Here is a 17,951-nt window from a genome sequence, read left to right on the forward strand (position 1 = left end):
TCCCTTTGTATTATAATAACAAAATGCCATCCAAAAACTCAGTGGCTGCTGTACCTTGAGCAAGCCAAATGGAATGAAAACTGAAAGGTGATGCAATGAAAACAAGGCTATGCTTTAAGAGAGTAGTGTGATTTCCCTCAGATTTTGTGCAAAACAAGCATAGGGCTGCTGCCAGCCTAAATATACAATATACCACTATTCCTAATCCCCCACTCTTCCTCCAGCACTTCCATCTTAGAAGTGGCCCACAGGCAAAAACTGGGGGCTGTAATTTTAAATGTGCATCTGCTAAAAATAAGCGTGCTGTCATGTTAACTGTTCATGTGCAAATGGCCAATTAGACTTCATGCATATGCCCCAATGAGAAATCCACTTGTTTTGCCTGCAGATTATCTTGTCCATTGCTTGAGTGTGTTTCTCAACGTTGGCTTTTCTATATGAGCTTGCCTAGAATGACCGTAATGCTGGCCTGGTTTTCTACCTTTGTTAGTATTTAATTTAATACATCAAAACTTGTCCTATTACTTTTTTGTATGTGTGTGTGCAATCAGTGCATTAGAAGTTTCATATTTACTTCCTTGTCCATTGCCAAAAAAAACCCAACGACCTTTATTTTTACAGTCCTGAGTATACATTCCACCACTTCTTAGAGCTTCTGAAATAGATGATGTGCCAGTTCATGTGAACATAACCCAAACAGTACAGGGATTTTTGTCAAGGAGCTTGCTCTCATATTTAAAAGAGCTTAGTTGAGTCCTAAAGGACTGAGGTCTTCTCTTTAGCTCTGTTCCAATAGGATCTGAACCCACACCATTTCTGTAGGGTACTTCTGATCCCACACTTTGATGACCTGTGCTGAGTTGCTGAAATAATCCTGTAATCTTCAGTTACCTGATGTCAAAAAAAAAAAAAAAAATAGACCATAAAAGAAGGATGACAGGAAAAAGACAAGAAGTCTTTACAATGAGATGCCACTGTACTCCTCAACTTTCCCTGCCAAGGAGTAATAACCTAAGGAATTAATTTTATCAGTACTGTGGAGTTTACTCAACGCAGATCTGGCTGCTTCTTGTCTTTGTCTCCTTCTCTAATTCTTTGGAATGCTTTTAAGTTTTGCCACAAAATCATGAAATCTTCCTATGAAATTATGCCATTGCTTAAGGTTTGGTTTTACAATATAAAGCAGTAAAAATAAATGAGATCTAGCTGAAACATTTGATTTCCAATATTTTTTTTTAGTTTTACATTTGCATTTTGATGTTGAATTAAGCACATGCCAACCTTGTTATATAGCTTATTGTATAAAAGCCAAGCACTAGCTATGAATCATGTCTGTTACCTGCTGATGAATAAGATTTATGTATACTTTGCTAAATTGTCTTGATTTCATTTAGTTGTATTTGTGTTGCAATTTACATATGTGTATAAATAGTTTTTCTCTTGCTGTCGTCAACATATTTAGAACTGGATTCTGAATTGAGCTCCACAGCAATATTTTCTTGCTGGTTCTATCAGCTACAATGCCCATTAGCAAACTGATTTAGCAGGACACATGGTGACATAGCACATTTGATATCAAAACCAAGACATTCTGTCTAGAATACATGAGAAGCCAGCACCCATCCCCAATTACTAAGAGGAGCACTGCCCTCATATTAAATTCTTTTGGTTGCTTTTGATCACAACCATTAGTGTGTTGTGTGGTTTTAGATAGTTGGAGCTAGAAGTACAAATGCATTGATTATTGTGAAACAGTAACATGTAACAACAATAACTTCATCTGTAATAAGGCATGCAACACAGTAATTATGGTGGGGTGGCTAAGAAAGCAATCTGGAATGAAGAGGTGGGGAAAAACCCTGGGAACCTGCTTGAACAAGAAGTGCTTTGCAATTCTCTTCTCCTTTTGCATATTCCTTTGTCAGTTGGGCTCTCTAAGGGAAAACAGTTTGCAACAATATATTTTACAGGCATATTTTCCTTCTCTTCCAATTTTAATCAGATAGAAGCAAATCCTGGCTTTGCTCCACAGGTATCTTTTTAGGTAGAAGAGCTGATAAGCAGCTGAGCTGCATGAATGAGGAGTCAAGAGCTCAGGCTTGTGAGGATAAAAGGATCTACTTAAGTAGATGCTTAAGTTGTACTAAAGTCCATAAGTCATGAACCTGTACTCAAGTCCTATGCTTAATAAAAACTATCTCAAATACATATTAGAGCACTTTGCTATTGGAGAAGGGAAGGGCTAAGTCCTCCCCTGAGTATCCTCTGCTGCTTATGCCTTTTTTGCTCAGTGGAGAGCAATTTTTGGCATATAAAATACATAATCCTTTCTATAAAAGTCTTCACATTCATTTCCTCTGTAACAGAAAAACTAAGTGGCCCTTCCTTCCCAGAATGTAGAATAACCAGGTGCCCAAGCATTTTACTCAGGCTACATTTAAGCATAAAGTCTCTGCCTTATTCTTCCAATAGGTATGAAGTCATGCTTTCATACTTTGTTTAGGAACACCTTGTGACTGTTTAAGCTTTGGAGATAGCTCTTCTGATTTTATTTTTCCCATCACAGTACTTCAACCTGAAAAATTTATGATGTGTTTCATCATTGTGAATTTCTTTCCCTAATTTAATATCTGTTAGATGGAATGATGTAGTGCCTTGTGTAAATAATGCCTCTTACATTGGCTTTTATTCCTTAGCATTTATGGGCTGTTCCCTTTGGAGTTGGATCACTGTGTATCTGTGTTCAAGCCAAGTTTGCAATCTTCCCTATTTGCTTTATATTCATTTGTGCTTCTGATTGGACTGCTCCCATCCACTAAAATTTAAGCTTAACTAGGCAAGCTTAAGTGTTACAGCCCCTAAATCTTATTATCATGGAGCAGTCTTTGCACAGGCTACACAGAATGTAGCAAATTGAAATAGTGGTTTCAATTTGAGCACATAAATATTTTCTCTTCTATGGAATATTTTTGATGAAAGATAGCACAGAATCGTAGAATCATTTAGGGTTGAGAAGACCCTTAAGAGTGGGTCCAGCTGTTAACCTAATGCTCCAAAGTTCATCACTAAAACCTGCCCTTAAGTTCTACATCTACACATCTTTAATACCTCCAGGGATGGTGACTCCACCACTGCCCTGTTTTCTTTAAGTGCCTGCTTGTACTTCATGGTAAACTCGAAGAACTAATTTTTAAAAAAACCTTTTGTTCTAATCCAAAGCATTTTTAAAGGGAGATGGATGAAATACTAACCTTGCATGGCAATATATTGTGTAAAGTCTCCGATTAACCTTTTAAATTTAGACTCTAAAAGTTCCTAGAGGAATGAACGTAAACCTATGGACCAACTGCAGTAAGTTGTTGTAACAAAAATTTGTTAAAATACAATTTAAGATTTCCCAAATATCACAGAGTTCTGAGGAGAGTAATGAGAAAGAATTTTTAACTGTAAAATGAAAGGAGGAGGGAGCACAATGGGAGAAACAATGGAAGTAATGGAAATGATACTGCATTTACCTACAATCTGTGATTCTGTCATGCCACAGTGATGGCACAGAGATCTGTACAGTACTGAAAATCCATATCATTGGTTTAATGGCTAGCTAGTTTCATAGATGTAAAGCAAAGCACACCCATTAGCACAACATTTTATATTTATATAAATGTCTTGTCATGAAACACTGGAGAGGTTTTCATTGATTTCTATTCTAACTCTGTAGCAGGTGGGATTTATGCCATTACCAGAAAATTACTACATAGGCATAAAGTGAATTTGCACCCTGACTGCACCATCCCTCTTGTTGGCAAATAACACTGAAAGATTGAGAGTGTTTTACTCTCCTCTATCAGGCTGAAATCCATTCAGTTATTTAGAACTGAGCTTTCTAGAGCATTTATGTGATTTCACTTAATTGTTGCCTACATCAGAGTTTGGTAGTGCCTGGGTTTCAACCCTCACTTTTTCCTGCAGGTTTTTTGGACAGTTATAGCCAACTGTAGTCAAACCTTGCTGGACTTTATTTTACCAAGTTGGAAATAAATTGTGATTTTATCTAACCTAACTTCAACATAAGGACAAATTGAAGTTTTGAAAGATTGTAATAAAAGCTGCATGAGTGTAAGCGTGTCTAACATTTTTACTAGGACAAAACCTTAAAGGACATCTGTCATGACAGGGAATATTGAAACATTGACTATATGACTATATATATATATATATATATATATATATATATATATTTATAAAATGAATGTATGGTTAGACTTTGGCAGAATGGCAATTGATCATTTGTTCTTAGAAATTCATTTCACATCACAGGGTTTTATTTCTTTCTACTTCACACATCACTAGAATTTATTTTTTAAACATGTTTGTTAAAGGTGCTAGGGCAGGAAAATAATTTGTTTAAATACACTTGTTCTGTTCTTTGGAGAGCACAGAGGTATAGTAATATAGCAAAATGTGTATAAACGAGAGTTTCCATAACTAAATTATTTGGAGCCGAGCATTGCATGAGGGACATGCCCAATTAGATCACTCCATTCCTGTCCCCCATACTTTTTATTTATTATACAATCCAGTGAATTTCACTGCAAGAAAATTCTAAAGATTATATCACAACCATGTTTGTTTCAAAGCTCCAGCACAGGACAAACAGGAAATTTTTTTCTGCCAAATTCTCCTACAAGAACAAGTGTTTCTTCAGTAGTTAAGTTTTTTTAAAGCACAGGGATTTCTTTAAAAATCTACTGTTGGGTAGAAGTAAGAGCTGGAGTCCCAGATTCCTGGCCTTTGGTGGAGCCTCTAGACTTGTCTGCAGAGGTTTTCCACAGAGAATTCCTTTTATGGGCTTTATTTTCTGAATTCCTTTGCTCTAGTAGTGGCATTCAGAAAATGACTAATGGTTTAATTATGCAAAAATAAATGTTTTTCATAACTCCTCCCACTGAGCATTCTCTCTCTCATAGAAGATATTGCATAAGAAGGAGCTGATAAATACTGTGACTTAGTCTTCAAGATTATATGTATCATTTAATTTAAATTAATTAGTCATGAATATTCAATTAACTGTGAAATAACCCTGTCCAATAGTTTAAATTCTTTCTTTCCAAGAGAGGCATGTAAAACATTATGTCAGTGAGAGAATGGATTTATTGGGAGCTCACAGCTCTCTGTGGTATGGCGCAATTATTTATTTAAACAATATATGAATGATCAGAAATAACAAGGACAGCAAAAAGGTGCTGGTTTTAATCTGTGATAATAACTTAGAATTTTATTAAACCCTACTTTATATTTTTTTACTTGCAGGCTATGCTGTTACTTTATACAGAAAATATCGGGTCTAAGGATGATAGAGTGATCAGTGTAATTCCTGCCCTCTTTCAAAACAGATTTTTGATCCGTTTTTAACAGACTAATTCAGTACATTTTATGTAACATTTGGGGGGGTAGCTACTTCTTCAAGTGTTCAGCAATTGTAGTTCTTGTACCCTTATAATTCAGTGTTGTGTTACATCTCTCTGTTTCACTGAAAAAAGCTTTCAAAGCCGTTATAAGACATCTTCACATCAATGATAATTAATTTTTGTAATTTTGAAAATTAGATTACTACGTAATGGACGGCTGCTAATATGTACCTTGGAACGTTTCACTTTATTAATGATTTTTGATGTCTTGTTTTCTCACTCTTTGGATTCAGCTCCTCTTTCACTCAGGTATTTTGGTGTCCCTAAGCCTTTCTGGGCCACAGCTGGAGAAGGTGGTGATTGACAGGACCCTGGTGGGGAAGCTCATCTCTGACACCATCAGTGATGGTAATTACAGCCATGTGCAAATCAATTGCCTACATTAACAATAGAGTAGAGAACCAGTATGTCAACAGGTAGACTAATTATTGCCACTGGGGACTTGCAAACACAACAAGTAATTGCATGTAATGCTATAGTTACAACCCTCAGGACTAAGAGCACTTTAAGAATAATATTTAACATCAAAGTTTTCAGGCATGTCAAATGCTGCATGGGTTTCTAAAATCCCGTTTCTTACACACTGTAATCACTGTGAGCAGGCCATTTGAACTTGGCATGTTTATTTCATAAGTGGGAAAATGGGACAGAACCAAACATTAGCCAATTGAATAATTGCATGGGGTAGTTATTATTAAGGTTGTTATTAAAAAAGGCTGGATAACATTAGTTATGTGGAGGTGTTCTGATTTATTTTCTTGATACCCAGAATCTCCCTATTGTTGTTAACTAGTGACTGCTAAAAATTAAGTTTTCATTTAATGCAGAAGAAAACTTATATAAATGTCCCTGTTTTCCACAGCTTTATGTTGTGACTCATAACATTGAGAAATCAACTGGTATCTTGGCTTCTGCAGAAGCAGGAGTATGAGATTTTGGTGTGAGCCATATTAAATGTGCACTACCTTCCAAATTCTGTAAGAGTAGACCCACATTACATCCTTCTAGTAAGAATATGTGCTTAGTTCAGGTTTGATCTTTAATGATTTCATATTTTCTCTCTACCCAGGCATCTATTCAATATTGGCCTAGGTTTTAAGAAACACCAATACACACTGATCTTTTCTTATCAATATATTGTAGTTTAGCCTTGAAAATTAATATTAATATAACTATGTTTGTAGAATCTTTATTTATCAAAAAAAATTTAACCCAGACCTCATTTTTTATGAACTAATTATACAGAGAGAATAGAACACATTTACTATCTCTTGTCTTCTGTTTTTCACTCTCCACCTTAATTACTAGACTGCTAATTCCATCTGTGATTTTTGGCACTCTGCTTCTAAGGGGAGGATTTCCTACTTTCAGGTCACAAAAAGTAGGAAAACATAGAATCTAAGGTGATTCCTAAATTGAAGTAGTTTGTGGAAATTATTTGGAATACTTCATCTTTAGAAAAACAATAAAAAATAAAGTATGTTGGTCATGCCATACTTTGGCGTAGTATGTCATAGAAATATTTGTTTAGAAAATACTGCTAGCTAAATGAGCTTACAACTCAAACAACAATCAAGCAAGAAATACATTTTACTACATTTTGACAACTCTATTTATTATATAAATAACATTATATAAGGTTTTATCCTTGTTTTCACATATTCAGGATTTTCTTAAACCTCCATGTTTGCTAACAGCCAAGACTGTAGGTGAAATAAAACGGCCTCTGTTCAGTAAAAGCAAACCACTCAATAACTTTCATTGCAATGCAGTTTTTATTTTCATGAACAATAAAAGATGCTTTGGTTACCCACACAAATAGTGCTCAAAATACAAATTTTTATACTGAACTATCCTTTCATGAGAAAGATGAGATAATGTTGTCCTAGAGGAAATTAATTTTAATTCAATGAAACAGCACATCTTTCCAAATCTGGCTTCAAATTATGGTTGTGATTATAAAGCTGGCCAAGAGGAATTCTACATTTAGCACAAGAACCCTGTATAAAAATAATAGTTCTTACTTCAGCAATTGTGTATATGTAGAAATGGATAAGGCTGCAATCTGCCAGAATTACTTATGAAATGTTGTAATTCTCATTTGAAGTAGCATGTCCTCTTAACATTTGGAATAAAGGTCAGACTGTGTGCACAAAATACAGAATTACTACTGCTTTTATAATCCTCCTGCATCTAAGAAAGTGCTCCTGATTCTTATTATTTATAGGCATAATTTCATCAGCTTCTGAGGTGTGCTGCAGCTCATCTTTAATGCAAACTGTGTCTGTGAGGGCATCAAAATATTTTAACTGTGTGCATACATATTGAGGATACCATATTCAGTGGTTTTCAATTTTCATGTGTTTGCAGGATCTCAGTTGTATCTTCTGAATCACCTTATCAAATGCTTTATCACCTTTTTTTTTTCCCCAAAAAAGCTAGTGTTAATGTTACATTTCAAAGGCAATTATTTGGCTCTAAACTCTACCCTTTAGCATTTGCATACCAGATACTTCAGAGTTGTGCCAGGACATGACTGTTGGAAAGTGCAAGTGGTTATAAATCAGACTAAAGAAAAGCAAAGCTGTGTAGCCAGTTTTCCATGCCTATATGTAAGACTAAACTGTCAATCTACTTAAGGATATGTAAAATTTAGATTTAAAAATGTGGGATATTAGTAATTTCTTTTTTGTTTCTTTTTCAGAGGTTGTTCCACAGAGTTTTGTTTGTTTGTTTCTAAGTCTGGTTCCACTTTAATTGGCATTTTCCTTTTAGGAGAGGTTTCTGAGTTTACAGTCTGAGCACAGTTTCATTTTAAACCATCAGGGATCTGCTACTACTTACCCCAGGGATTCATTTCATCCTCCAACATCTCTTCAAGTGTGGGTGTTGCTTGAATAACTGAGGAACTCTTGGGGGAAATTCTCGATACAATTTTTTGAGTAATTTCCGTGGGCAGATTAGTTAATCACTTTTCTATTGAACTCATTTGGTCTAGCGTACCCTTATGGTAACAGTGGGGATTCCACTGAGCTTTTCCTGACTCCGAGGGAGTCTGTTCCATCTTCATTACTCGTCTTGTTTGGGAACCCCCATGTGAAGCTTTCAGTGAATTCATGACCCCTCTAAAGCCTTATCCTGCATGTAACAGCCTCCTTGGTGTCTGCAGCAGCACCAGGAACCTTACAATGTCAAAATACCAGACACACCTCGAGTACTCATTTGCATTTATCACCTTTAACACAAGCTAAGCTATGTGAGGTCCATTTGCAAAATACTGGTGGATGCAACCATAAGAAAAAAAAAATACTAAAGGCTGAATACTGAGATGAAAATTAATGTGGAAGGGCATAAAATGTATATTTGAATGTAGTGGCATTTTTGATATGAGATAATTTATTCAGGTGCATGTAATCAGAGTATTCTTTAGGCTTTATTTCTCATTTCCAAGAAGGTTGTGACAGGATGACACACTGATATGTTTTAGGACATTACAGGGCTTTCAGTGTAATATTTAAGACACAGTCTTGAAAAAAATTGCTTTTTGCAGCGTCTCAGTGGAGTGTTCACTACTTTGTTTTGTTTCTAGAAACAGGTATTACAGTGCTGACAATTTTTATTTGTTTTTTTTCAGCTGTTCTTACAGACAATTTCATCATCTTGTCATTTGAAGACCATAATCAACTCTGCTTTATTCAGTTTACAAAGACAATGGATTCTCCTGATGTAAACAAAAGACTGGAAAAACTCTCTTGTTTGGACTCTAAGGTATAGCTGCCAATGGTGACTGCAAATGTTTTATATATATATATATATATACATGTAATGTGTATATATATACATCATGTATCACTGGTGTTCACTAATATTGTACAGCCACATAAATTGCAAACCTCTATATAATTGACCAGAGCAGCTCAAATTATAAAAATGGCAGCTACTGAAAAGTCAAAAAAAAAAAAATTAGAATGCCATTCTGAGTTAAATAGTTAATATACTGTGCCAAGGGATCCAGATTTCTGCAGTGTTTAGTTCCAGGCTCAGACACACATTTGAGTTACCCCTGCTTGGCGGATTACCTTGTGTCCATTGAGCAGCAGTAAGTGACCCTTGGCACATTCTTGGCATCTAACAAGCATGGAGCAAAGTCTGTAATGGTAAACCTCAGTGTAAAAGATTTAAGTTAATGTGTTTTACCTCCTGTGTGTTGTGGGCTGAAAACACACACGGTCACTTACTGTGGCTCAGCTGATAGACACAAACACGTGAAGTTCTGATAATTCAGCCATCTGTCTGAGGTCCAAGACCTTTGTAATTCTTTGCAGAAATCCTTATTTCCCCCATAGTTACAGTAATGGTGTTGTCGGGAGAGTTGCTTTTAGAATTAAGGAATCAAGACACAGAAGCCAAGTTTCTCACCACTGACCAGCTATGTGTGTGACCTTATGCAAGTGACTTGGTGCCTCGGTGTCTCAATTTACTAGTTACACAGTGAAGACTGAAATACTCCTTTTTTGCAGCCCTTTTTTGGGGGGTCTGTCTTCACTGCAGTGACAGCAGCAGCAGAAGGGTAGCCTAGAGAGAGCTGAGCTGGGCTTTAATCTACCCAGTCCGGAGGTCAGTGGAAACCAGCTCATCTCAAGATGAATTACACTGTGTTGTGGATGGATTGGGCTGGGTAGACATAAATTATTTCAACCATAAGCACTTTGGCATCAGGACACCACTTCCTTAGGTGGAAGTGCTTGGTGCTACAGCAATATGAAAAAATAATCAGCCAAGGCAGTTAACTTTGAACAGCTGAAGTAGGGAAGGGGCTGCATCCAGTTCACTGCAAAAATGAAGAATGGTCAAGCCTTTTCCCAAGAAACGTAGAAAGATGTGAGCAGAAGAGAGAGTTTGTATTTATTTCAGACTGGATAAACATTAAAGAAAACAATCTTTTGCTAGCAAATATTTTCCCCTTGACAACCGCTCAGTAATTTACTTCCTCACGTAAGGGAGCTTGCATCTGCAAGGCAAGCTCTTTTAAGGGTATGTTTAATTTAAGTTTTGCCATAATGTGTTTTAACTTGCTTGGTAGAAATACTTTCTGCTAGGATTAATATCTAATACATTTTCCAGGCTGTTTCAGTTCAGGGCCTCTTTTCAGCAATGGCTTGTGTTTGCAAGATTGATCCAACCTCTATAACGTGGATTTGAGACAGTTCACTGTTCACTGGGAACTGAGCTGATACATACTTTACTTTAAAATGCTGTGCCTTGTGCCTGGCCTGTGGCGTTCACTGAGGCTGTGCTTTGGGAGCCAGCCTGGTGTGTGGTGGGGCTTTTTTCTTAATAGCACTAAAGTTTAACGAAGAAGCTGTGGTGAACTGCCTTTGTCATTGAAGTGTGAGGGCCACAGCTCCTGATTTAATGTTTAGAAAAACCAGAAGTATCTGCTGCACTCCTTAATAGGGTTGTTAAGTTCAGTTCTTTGCTGACACAGCTGAGCTTCTCAAAACACCTCCGTGCTCAACATTAACTCTGCTTTCTCTTGAAATCAGTGGGAATCACTATGGGCCATTTCTCCACCAGCCAAAAAAAAAGGCATTTGCATTTTTTAATTGAATGTTCTTTTGTGTGAAGCTTGCTAGTTAGGCAGCTAAATATAATTTTTATTATCTTCAGAATTGCACCAGTGTGAGACTGCAGAAAGTATTATTCACTTCTGCAGTAATATTGTGTCAGCTCTCTGCATTGATTTACTGTTCTTCATGGCTGATTTTGGTCGAACTTCAAAAGCTGGAAGATCACAGACATAGCACTTGTGTCACTCGCAGTAGAAAAATAAGATGGTCCTCAATTGCAACTGTGCAAACTTGTAATCATATGTAACAATATGTAACAATAACAAATGTTGTGGATTTAGGAGAAAAAAGGGGATTTTAGCGTTGGGGTTTTGTTCAAGAGAAACTGAATGAAAAAGGTAGCGTGCACTGGTATAGAACTAACACAGGATTAAAACCTGGAGCCAAGATTCAGGAGATTTGGTTGTAACCTTCATTTCTGCCTCTGACTTTTGGCGTAGTCTTGAGAAATGTAGTATTTGGGTTTTCAGTCTAGTTCTAAAATGAGGAAAGTGTTTGTAATGATATAATTAAATTTCTGTCATATTATCATTGTAGTGATAAGCAACCTCACATTGTTCCATGTCCAGGCTCATGGTGGGCAAAATTGGCAGCAGTGCTGTACTGCCAGAGTTCTGTCAATAATAACAAGTCAACCATGCTTTCCTCCCGACAGCTTGATATTTTTCCAAAAGTTGAGTTTTTTATGCAATGCATACCTAAATGAATGAATTAATCTCCCTATGCTCTTCCTTTCTAATTGCTACCACCTTGAATTTTATTTGCACTTTGAAACAATAAAGGAAGACTTATTATATGAATCACTACAGTCTTGAAGACCAGCAAAATAGAAAAACCAACTATTATTATTTACCTTTTCTCCGTGACATGAGTCTATATTGTGAGTGACATGTCTAATGCAAGACATAAATGTTGACAAAGATTTGTGGCTGTTATGACACGTGCAAATGTTGCAAACAGTTAACACTACAATACAGGACTAATTGATGCTTGTGGAAGTATTTGTGCTTTTCCAGCCTAATCAGTGTGTTGTCACCAAATTAGCTATTCTAATTCAAGTAGCAGCTACCTCCTAACTATTGTGTATGTTTTATCTTTACCCGTGAAAATATTTTGACAAGTAAAACACGGGATATTCTAAAAATATTGACCTTTTTCAAGTTTTTCCTGTCTGTATTTTTTTAATCCATTTCAATTTACCGAAGGAGACAGAACAAGGAGTTAAATGTTTACCATGAGAGAACAACACTGGTAATTACTTTGATTTCAGTTCCTTTTTATGTGTATTCATGGGATGAAGAGGTCAATAATATTATGACCATGCAAATAGAAAAGGGTTCTTTTTGACCATATAAAAAACAGCAAAGGATTATTAAAGCATTAACCTTGATTTTAATGGCCTTGGTTGAGAGCTGAGATCACAATTTGGATGAGCCTGATTATTTACTAAATACAATACATAAATGCAACGGGTTCTTAACACCCATTGCACTCTGGCATTATCGCATTACTGCCAGCCTTTGTTGCCTTGCAGACAGGAATATGAAAGCAATCTGTCATGTAGTGAGACTGGCTCCAGAAGCATTTCTCTGATAAGAAGACCCCCTGCCCTTTGCTAGTGTCTGGTCCAGTAGGCTTAGCCATGCGCTTAATCCCCAGAAAGTGGTTCGATTATTGCTGACCAGCAATGGCAAGATAGTTTTTTTTTTCCCCTAGCTATCAACCTTCCATTAATTCCTTAAGCAGAAATGCGGTGCAATCTATATTTCCTTGGCATGTGTCACCCAGATGGTGCACTGCTCATGTTTTCAAATAACCATGCTCCAAATAACAGAGTTTGAATAATAAATTCCACAAATCCTTCCTGAGAAAGAGGCACAATTCTCAAGAGCTGCATAAACTTTACGCATGATGCTGTAGCTCATCCACATTATGCAGAAAAGTATATGTTCTTTTGCAAAGCGGATGTTTGTGTTTCCATTCCTTAATTTGGGGAGGAAGAAGAAAGATATATGTTTGCTCAAATACTGTAGAATATATTTAATATTTGATTATGTCTTAAACACTAGCCTTAGCTCCGTGGTCAGCTTTGCAGAACTTGTCATTTAATATGGCTAAGCTTAAATCCTGTGTGGAGGTCGATGCTGTCAAGCAACCATGACTGTACATTTTGGTATTGATTGGAGTCATTGCAGTAAATTCCTTCTTAACTCATATTCCTTTCCATCCCAATCCCCTCCCTGCAGATAAAAGAGTGAGCATGTCTTTCTGTCTGAGGAGATATTTTTCACGTTTACAGACAGCCTCTATGAAGATATATGTACACAGAGCTCTGTGTATATATACATTCTTTCTCACACATCCAAAGTAAATGCTCCCATTTGCTCCTACCATGCTATTTTATCACCTCCAATATTTCCTGCATTTTTTTTTCTTCCCTCAGATTTCTTATGTTGATATACTTGGACCAGAAGGTAGAAGGATGAAACGTCACCTGGCAATAAACTGTATGCAAGATCTGGTCATTTGCTGGTGGTCAGCAACCAGTGATGGAGCATGGCCTTGGTCTCCTATTTCCTGTCAGAGGGACAGAGCCAACCTATTGCTATTAGGCTGTGCACATGGCAAATTGGAGGTAAAGTGATGAACTGTCTTGTTACATGATTTTTTCGAATTTGCTAAAGAAAGAGCTGTTCAACTTAAATGCATATTCGAGTAGATATAAAGGACAGATATGACTAAAACATAAGACAGGAAGATCAGCCATTCTAACAGTAAAAACAAAGGTTTGCTATTTAACAGAAAAGCACCTTATTTACTTGGTTTACTATTTTCACATCGAAACTGTCAGCCTGAGAAATGTAGCCAGGAAATTAGGTCTTGATCATGAAATAGCTTTGGTGCTGCTGAAACTGAAAATAGAAGTGTCAGAGTTCCACTAGAAAACTCTAATATGAATTAGCAATTGTAACTGTTGCGTGTATGTCTGATGCAATTATTTTACATTGTCTTCAATGTTAACTGATAGGCAATTTGCATCTCTTTCAAGTGTTATTCATAAAATATTAACTATGCCCAGATGGTGGTTAAATTTTTGTTATGAGTATTGGTCAAATCAGGGACTGATATTTTTCTCAAAGGAAAAGTTAAAACTCACCATCTACAGGTGGGAATGTAAACTATGAGTTAGGACAAAGCTACAAGCTGACCCCCCTCCTGACACCTGCTTAGCTTACATTTATAGGCAGACGTTTTCGTTTTAATTATTTAACTTTTGTTTAATCTGTTTAAGAATATTTGAATCCAGTTTGTTTTGTTAGGTAGAAATATTAAAATGAAGCTATCTGGGCATACTCTGAAAAATCCAGAGCCTGAATTTAAAATATAAAAGCTTTTCTGGACAAACATCTTGTATAGATGCTTCTGTATTTGGAATTTTATTTTCAGTTTCTCTTTACCCACTTCTAATATGGACTAGAAAAGCACTGACTGTGGGAGAAGAGCACAAACTCGAGGATCAGCTGTGGAATGGTTGTTCTGCATTAGCTATTGCAGACTATTTCCCTGTAGGGAAAACCCCTAAGTAACACTTAAGATTAAGCTAGTCTTACAAACAGCATCCTCCTCTCTTTAATTAGGGAAGATGTAAATGTTTTAATGTCTTGGAACTACTTTGATACTTAGTTACTTTGATAACTAATATTAATTTAAGTGAGATTCTTTTCCCTTGGGATTTTCTACCTATTGAAAGTGATGAGAAAAGGTAGCTGAGACTGCTTTTCCTTTCTTATTTCTGTCATTAGTCACTGTAGAATTGAAGTTTAAATTACCTCCAGCTCTGCCTTCTTTACTTCTTTTCAATTGACCTCTCTGCACTTGCGGTCATCTTTGACTCATCTCTCTTCTCTGCCTGATCTACACCTGCAGTTCTCCAGTCCCCCTGCAGCTATGCCAAATCACATAGGAAAAATTACTCTGGGAGCTAAAATGTGAGGCTGTTCTTTGTAAGCTTTTCCAGCCCTGTGCCAGTTATTATGAAACTTCATCTTACTAACATTTCAGACCTTATTTTTTACCATGACCTCTGTATGTCCACGTTCTGAGAGCAACATTCCTGTGCCTATTTTATTCCTTCCCATGTCTTCCAAAAATCTCCCTATTGCCACCATAGCAGTTTGCAGTCTCGCTTTCCTGAGATGATTTTTAGAGACTCTTTTCTTTTAAGAAATTGACAGAAACCACCCTCTCAGTTTAAAGCTCTCTGTGTTTCATTTAATATGTTTCAGGGAGATTTCCAAATCACAGCATTCCCCTGCATCTTTGAATACACTTTTCCTTTTCTGGTTTAAACTCTGGTATAGTCTCAAGCACATCACTGGTGCTTTACACAGCAGTGATAATAAACATTCTCTGAGGCTTTAGGCTTAAAGTCATAATCATTTTAATTTGTCCCATATTGTAACAGAAATATGAGGAACTTCTTTTTAAAAGCAGCACTGCCAAAAATGACGGTTGCTTTCCCCTTTCTGATTCTTTGCCTGTACTTTTCTGTTTTAATTCTTAGATCTTCAGATGAGATTTCTTTTCCTGTATTCATCAATAAAATACCAAGCACTATGCCAGGGCTATGGAAAACTAAGTCATAAATGAGTAACATACTGTCTTGCTGGCTGTCCAGTTAGGCTGTTCCATGCATTCAGCTCTTGGAGGCTCAGGAAGGCTCAGGTCACTCTGCCTATACACTTAGCCTATATGTTTATGACAAATCACCCATGGTGCTGTTTGCTTGAGGTCTTTTGTTTGATTTCTGTAGAGCTCCTTATGGGCAGGGATTAAATTCCTGTGCATGGATGGGAGAATGTCATAACCCAGAAGCTCTAGAATTAGCACCAGCCCTCAGTCTGCATTTAACTGAGGTGCATTTTCCCCCTACAAACTTGAAGGGAAACTTTAACACCTTTAACTTCTGAAGGATATTTGATAGCTTATATGTGAAAAAAAAGCATAGTTAGCATTTCTAGACAGCTTGTAAACAGTTACTCTCTAGGTCAGGTACCACAAAAATACAGTGGTTCTGTAATCATGCTTATTTGCTTCTCTTTGCCTCTAATCCCTTGCCATTTGTAGTATTCTTCAGGTATAGATTTGAAATAAAAACTGGACATGCCATTGTTATTCATTAAAGTAAATCCATATTTATCATATTTGATCAGTAATATGAATTTACTCCCAGTGAAAGATTATTGTCAATACAAGAAGAACGAGAAGTGTGAATTTACTCAGTTTAGAGCATTTATCAAAAAGAAGTGTAGTAAAGTAATACCACCAACATTTTACTTGAAAATAGTAGTCTCAGCTGGATAAAATAGCATTATTATCTAGAATTAGGAGAAAAACAGAAATTGCTGAATAACAAGACCATAAAGAGCTGTTTGGCACATTGGCTTTATGAAAGCAAGCCCAAGGAAATGAATGGGTGCTCACCACATCCATCACCTCAGTGCTGACCTACAGAAACCACAAAACAACCTGCCAACTGCTGCCACTCCTGCTGCTGGGGCAGAGCAAAGGCAAATGGGCACTTACACCATGCAGCTTCCTGCCTGCAAGAATTTTCTGAGTGATCCTGGCCACCCACCAGAAGAGTGCTTATTAGGATGAGGACAGGAATAGCTCTGGGATGAGACAGCTCAAGCCCTCATCATGATCCTCACCTGTAACTGCACGTTCTGTGTTGGGATGATTCACACTGCATGAGGAGTGTTTGGGGCATTGTGGACTTCAGCAGCTTTTCAGTTCAGGGAAGGAAATACATTTTACTTTTTAAACACACTAGAAATTTGATTTGAATTTTGCCACGTGGCTTTTTATTTTTAGCATTTACTGCTATTAAGGCTACAGGTAACCACTATTCCTCTACAAACAGAAATAACTTTTTCCTCGCGAATCTTGACTCATTTTACTGATTTTTTTTTCTGAGATCAGTGTTTACTGTGCTGAATGCTGTAAGATCTGGTGAAGAATTGTCCCTTGAAGAAATAAAGGTGCTTTTCTCTGTAGCACGTGACCTTGCTTCGGTGTGCAGTGCATGTTGCTGCAGGAGGGTTCCTCTGTTGGACCTTTGTCTGTTTTCCTGTGTGCACAGGTTTCCTCCAGTAAACTCACCCATTCTCTAATTTATTTGTTTAATTATTGGAGGTCTGTTTGGCTTATTTTGTTTGGGGTTTGTTGGGTTTTTTTAACCTTAAAGTACCAACGATCAAAGAATGTTATTTAAATTGTATCCCTGTGGAGATAATGCTGGTGTTTTGATTTCAAAACCAGAAGAGGAATCTTCCAGAAATTATTTCAGACAATTTGCTATGAATGAATAGGATCTGATGTGAAATCATCTTTGGATTAAATGCTTTGGGAGAAAGTTGTGTTAAAATCAACATGAACTTTATTCTGCAAACACAAATTAACAGGAGGTGCTGATGCCAGGGCACAGTTATTGCACCACTTTGCATTTGTCTTCACCATTCTTATTTTCACTCCATTTAGTGCTAGTGGGAATGACTGAAATTATACTTCAATCTTGTGGAAAAAATAATTTCCCTGGGAGAGAATATTATTTTTCTTTCTCCCAAGAGATAATATTTAATAGTTATTGCTTTCATATTGTGCCTCGGATTTGTGAAATAAGCACAGCAGATCTTTTCTGTGTGAGCTGTCCTACAGTTACTGGAGTGCTCAGAAAAACATCTACCCTGTGTGTCTGAATGGCTGAAATACCTCTCACACTCATGCAGCAAAGAATGTGAAATCCTCAGTGTCACATTGGGTTAGAAGTTCAATGAATAATACAGGATAA

General features: G+C 36.8%; 1 protein-coding gene across 19 annotated transcripts in view; it reads left to right on the forward strand.

The window, feature by feature from the left end:
• The window catches only part of WDPCP (WD repeat containing planar cell polarity effector), a 148,748-nt gene that overhangs the window by 54,292 nt on the left and 76,505 nt on the right, over window positions 1-17,951 (forward strand). For 18 of the 19 annotated variants that reach the window (XM_068186405.1, XM_068186412.1, XM_068186415.1 and 15 more), the window contains 3 exons: window positions 5,702-5,816; window positions 9,103-9,236; window positions 13,542-13,733. In XM_068186405.1, the coding sequence (XP_068042506.1) occupies window positions 5,702-5,816; window positions 9,103-9,236; window positions 13,542-13,733 (441 nt within the window). Of the gene's footprint in view, window positions 1-5,701; window positions 5,817-9,102; window positions 9,237-9,506; window positions 9,568-13,541; window positions 13,734-17,951 lie in introns of those variants that run through there. The other variant, XM_068186422.1, reaches the window with a different exon arrangement.

The sequence above is a fragment of the Anomalospiza imberbis genome, chromosome 3, assembly GCF_031753505.1.
Source record: "Anomalospiza imberbis isolate Cuckoo-Finch-1a 21T00152 chromosome 3, ASM3175350v1, whole genome shotgun sequence".
In the NCBI taxonomy this organism is placed as follows: Eukaryota; Metazoa; Chordata; class Aves; order Passeriformes; family Viduidae; genus Anomalospiza; species Anomalospiza imberbis.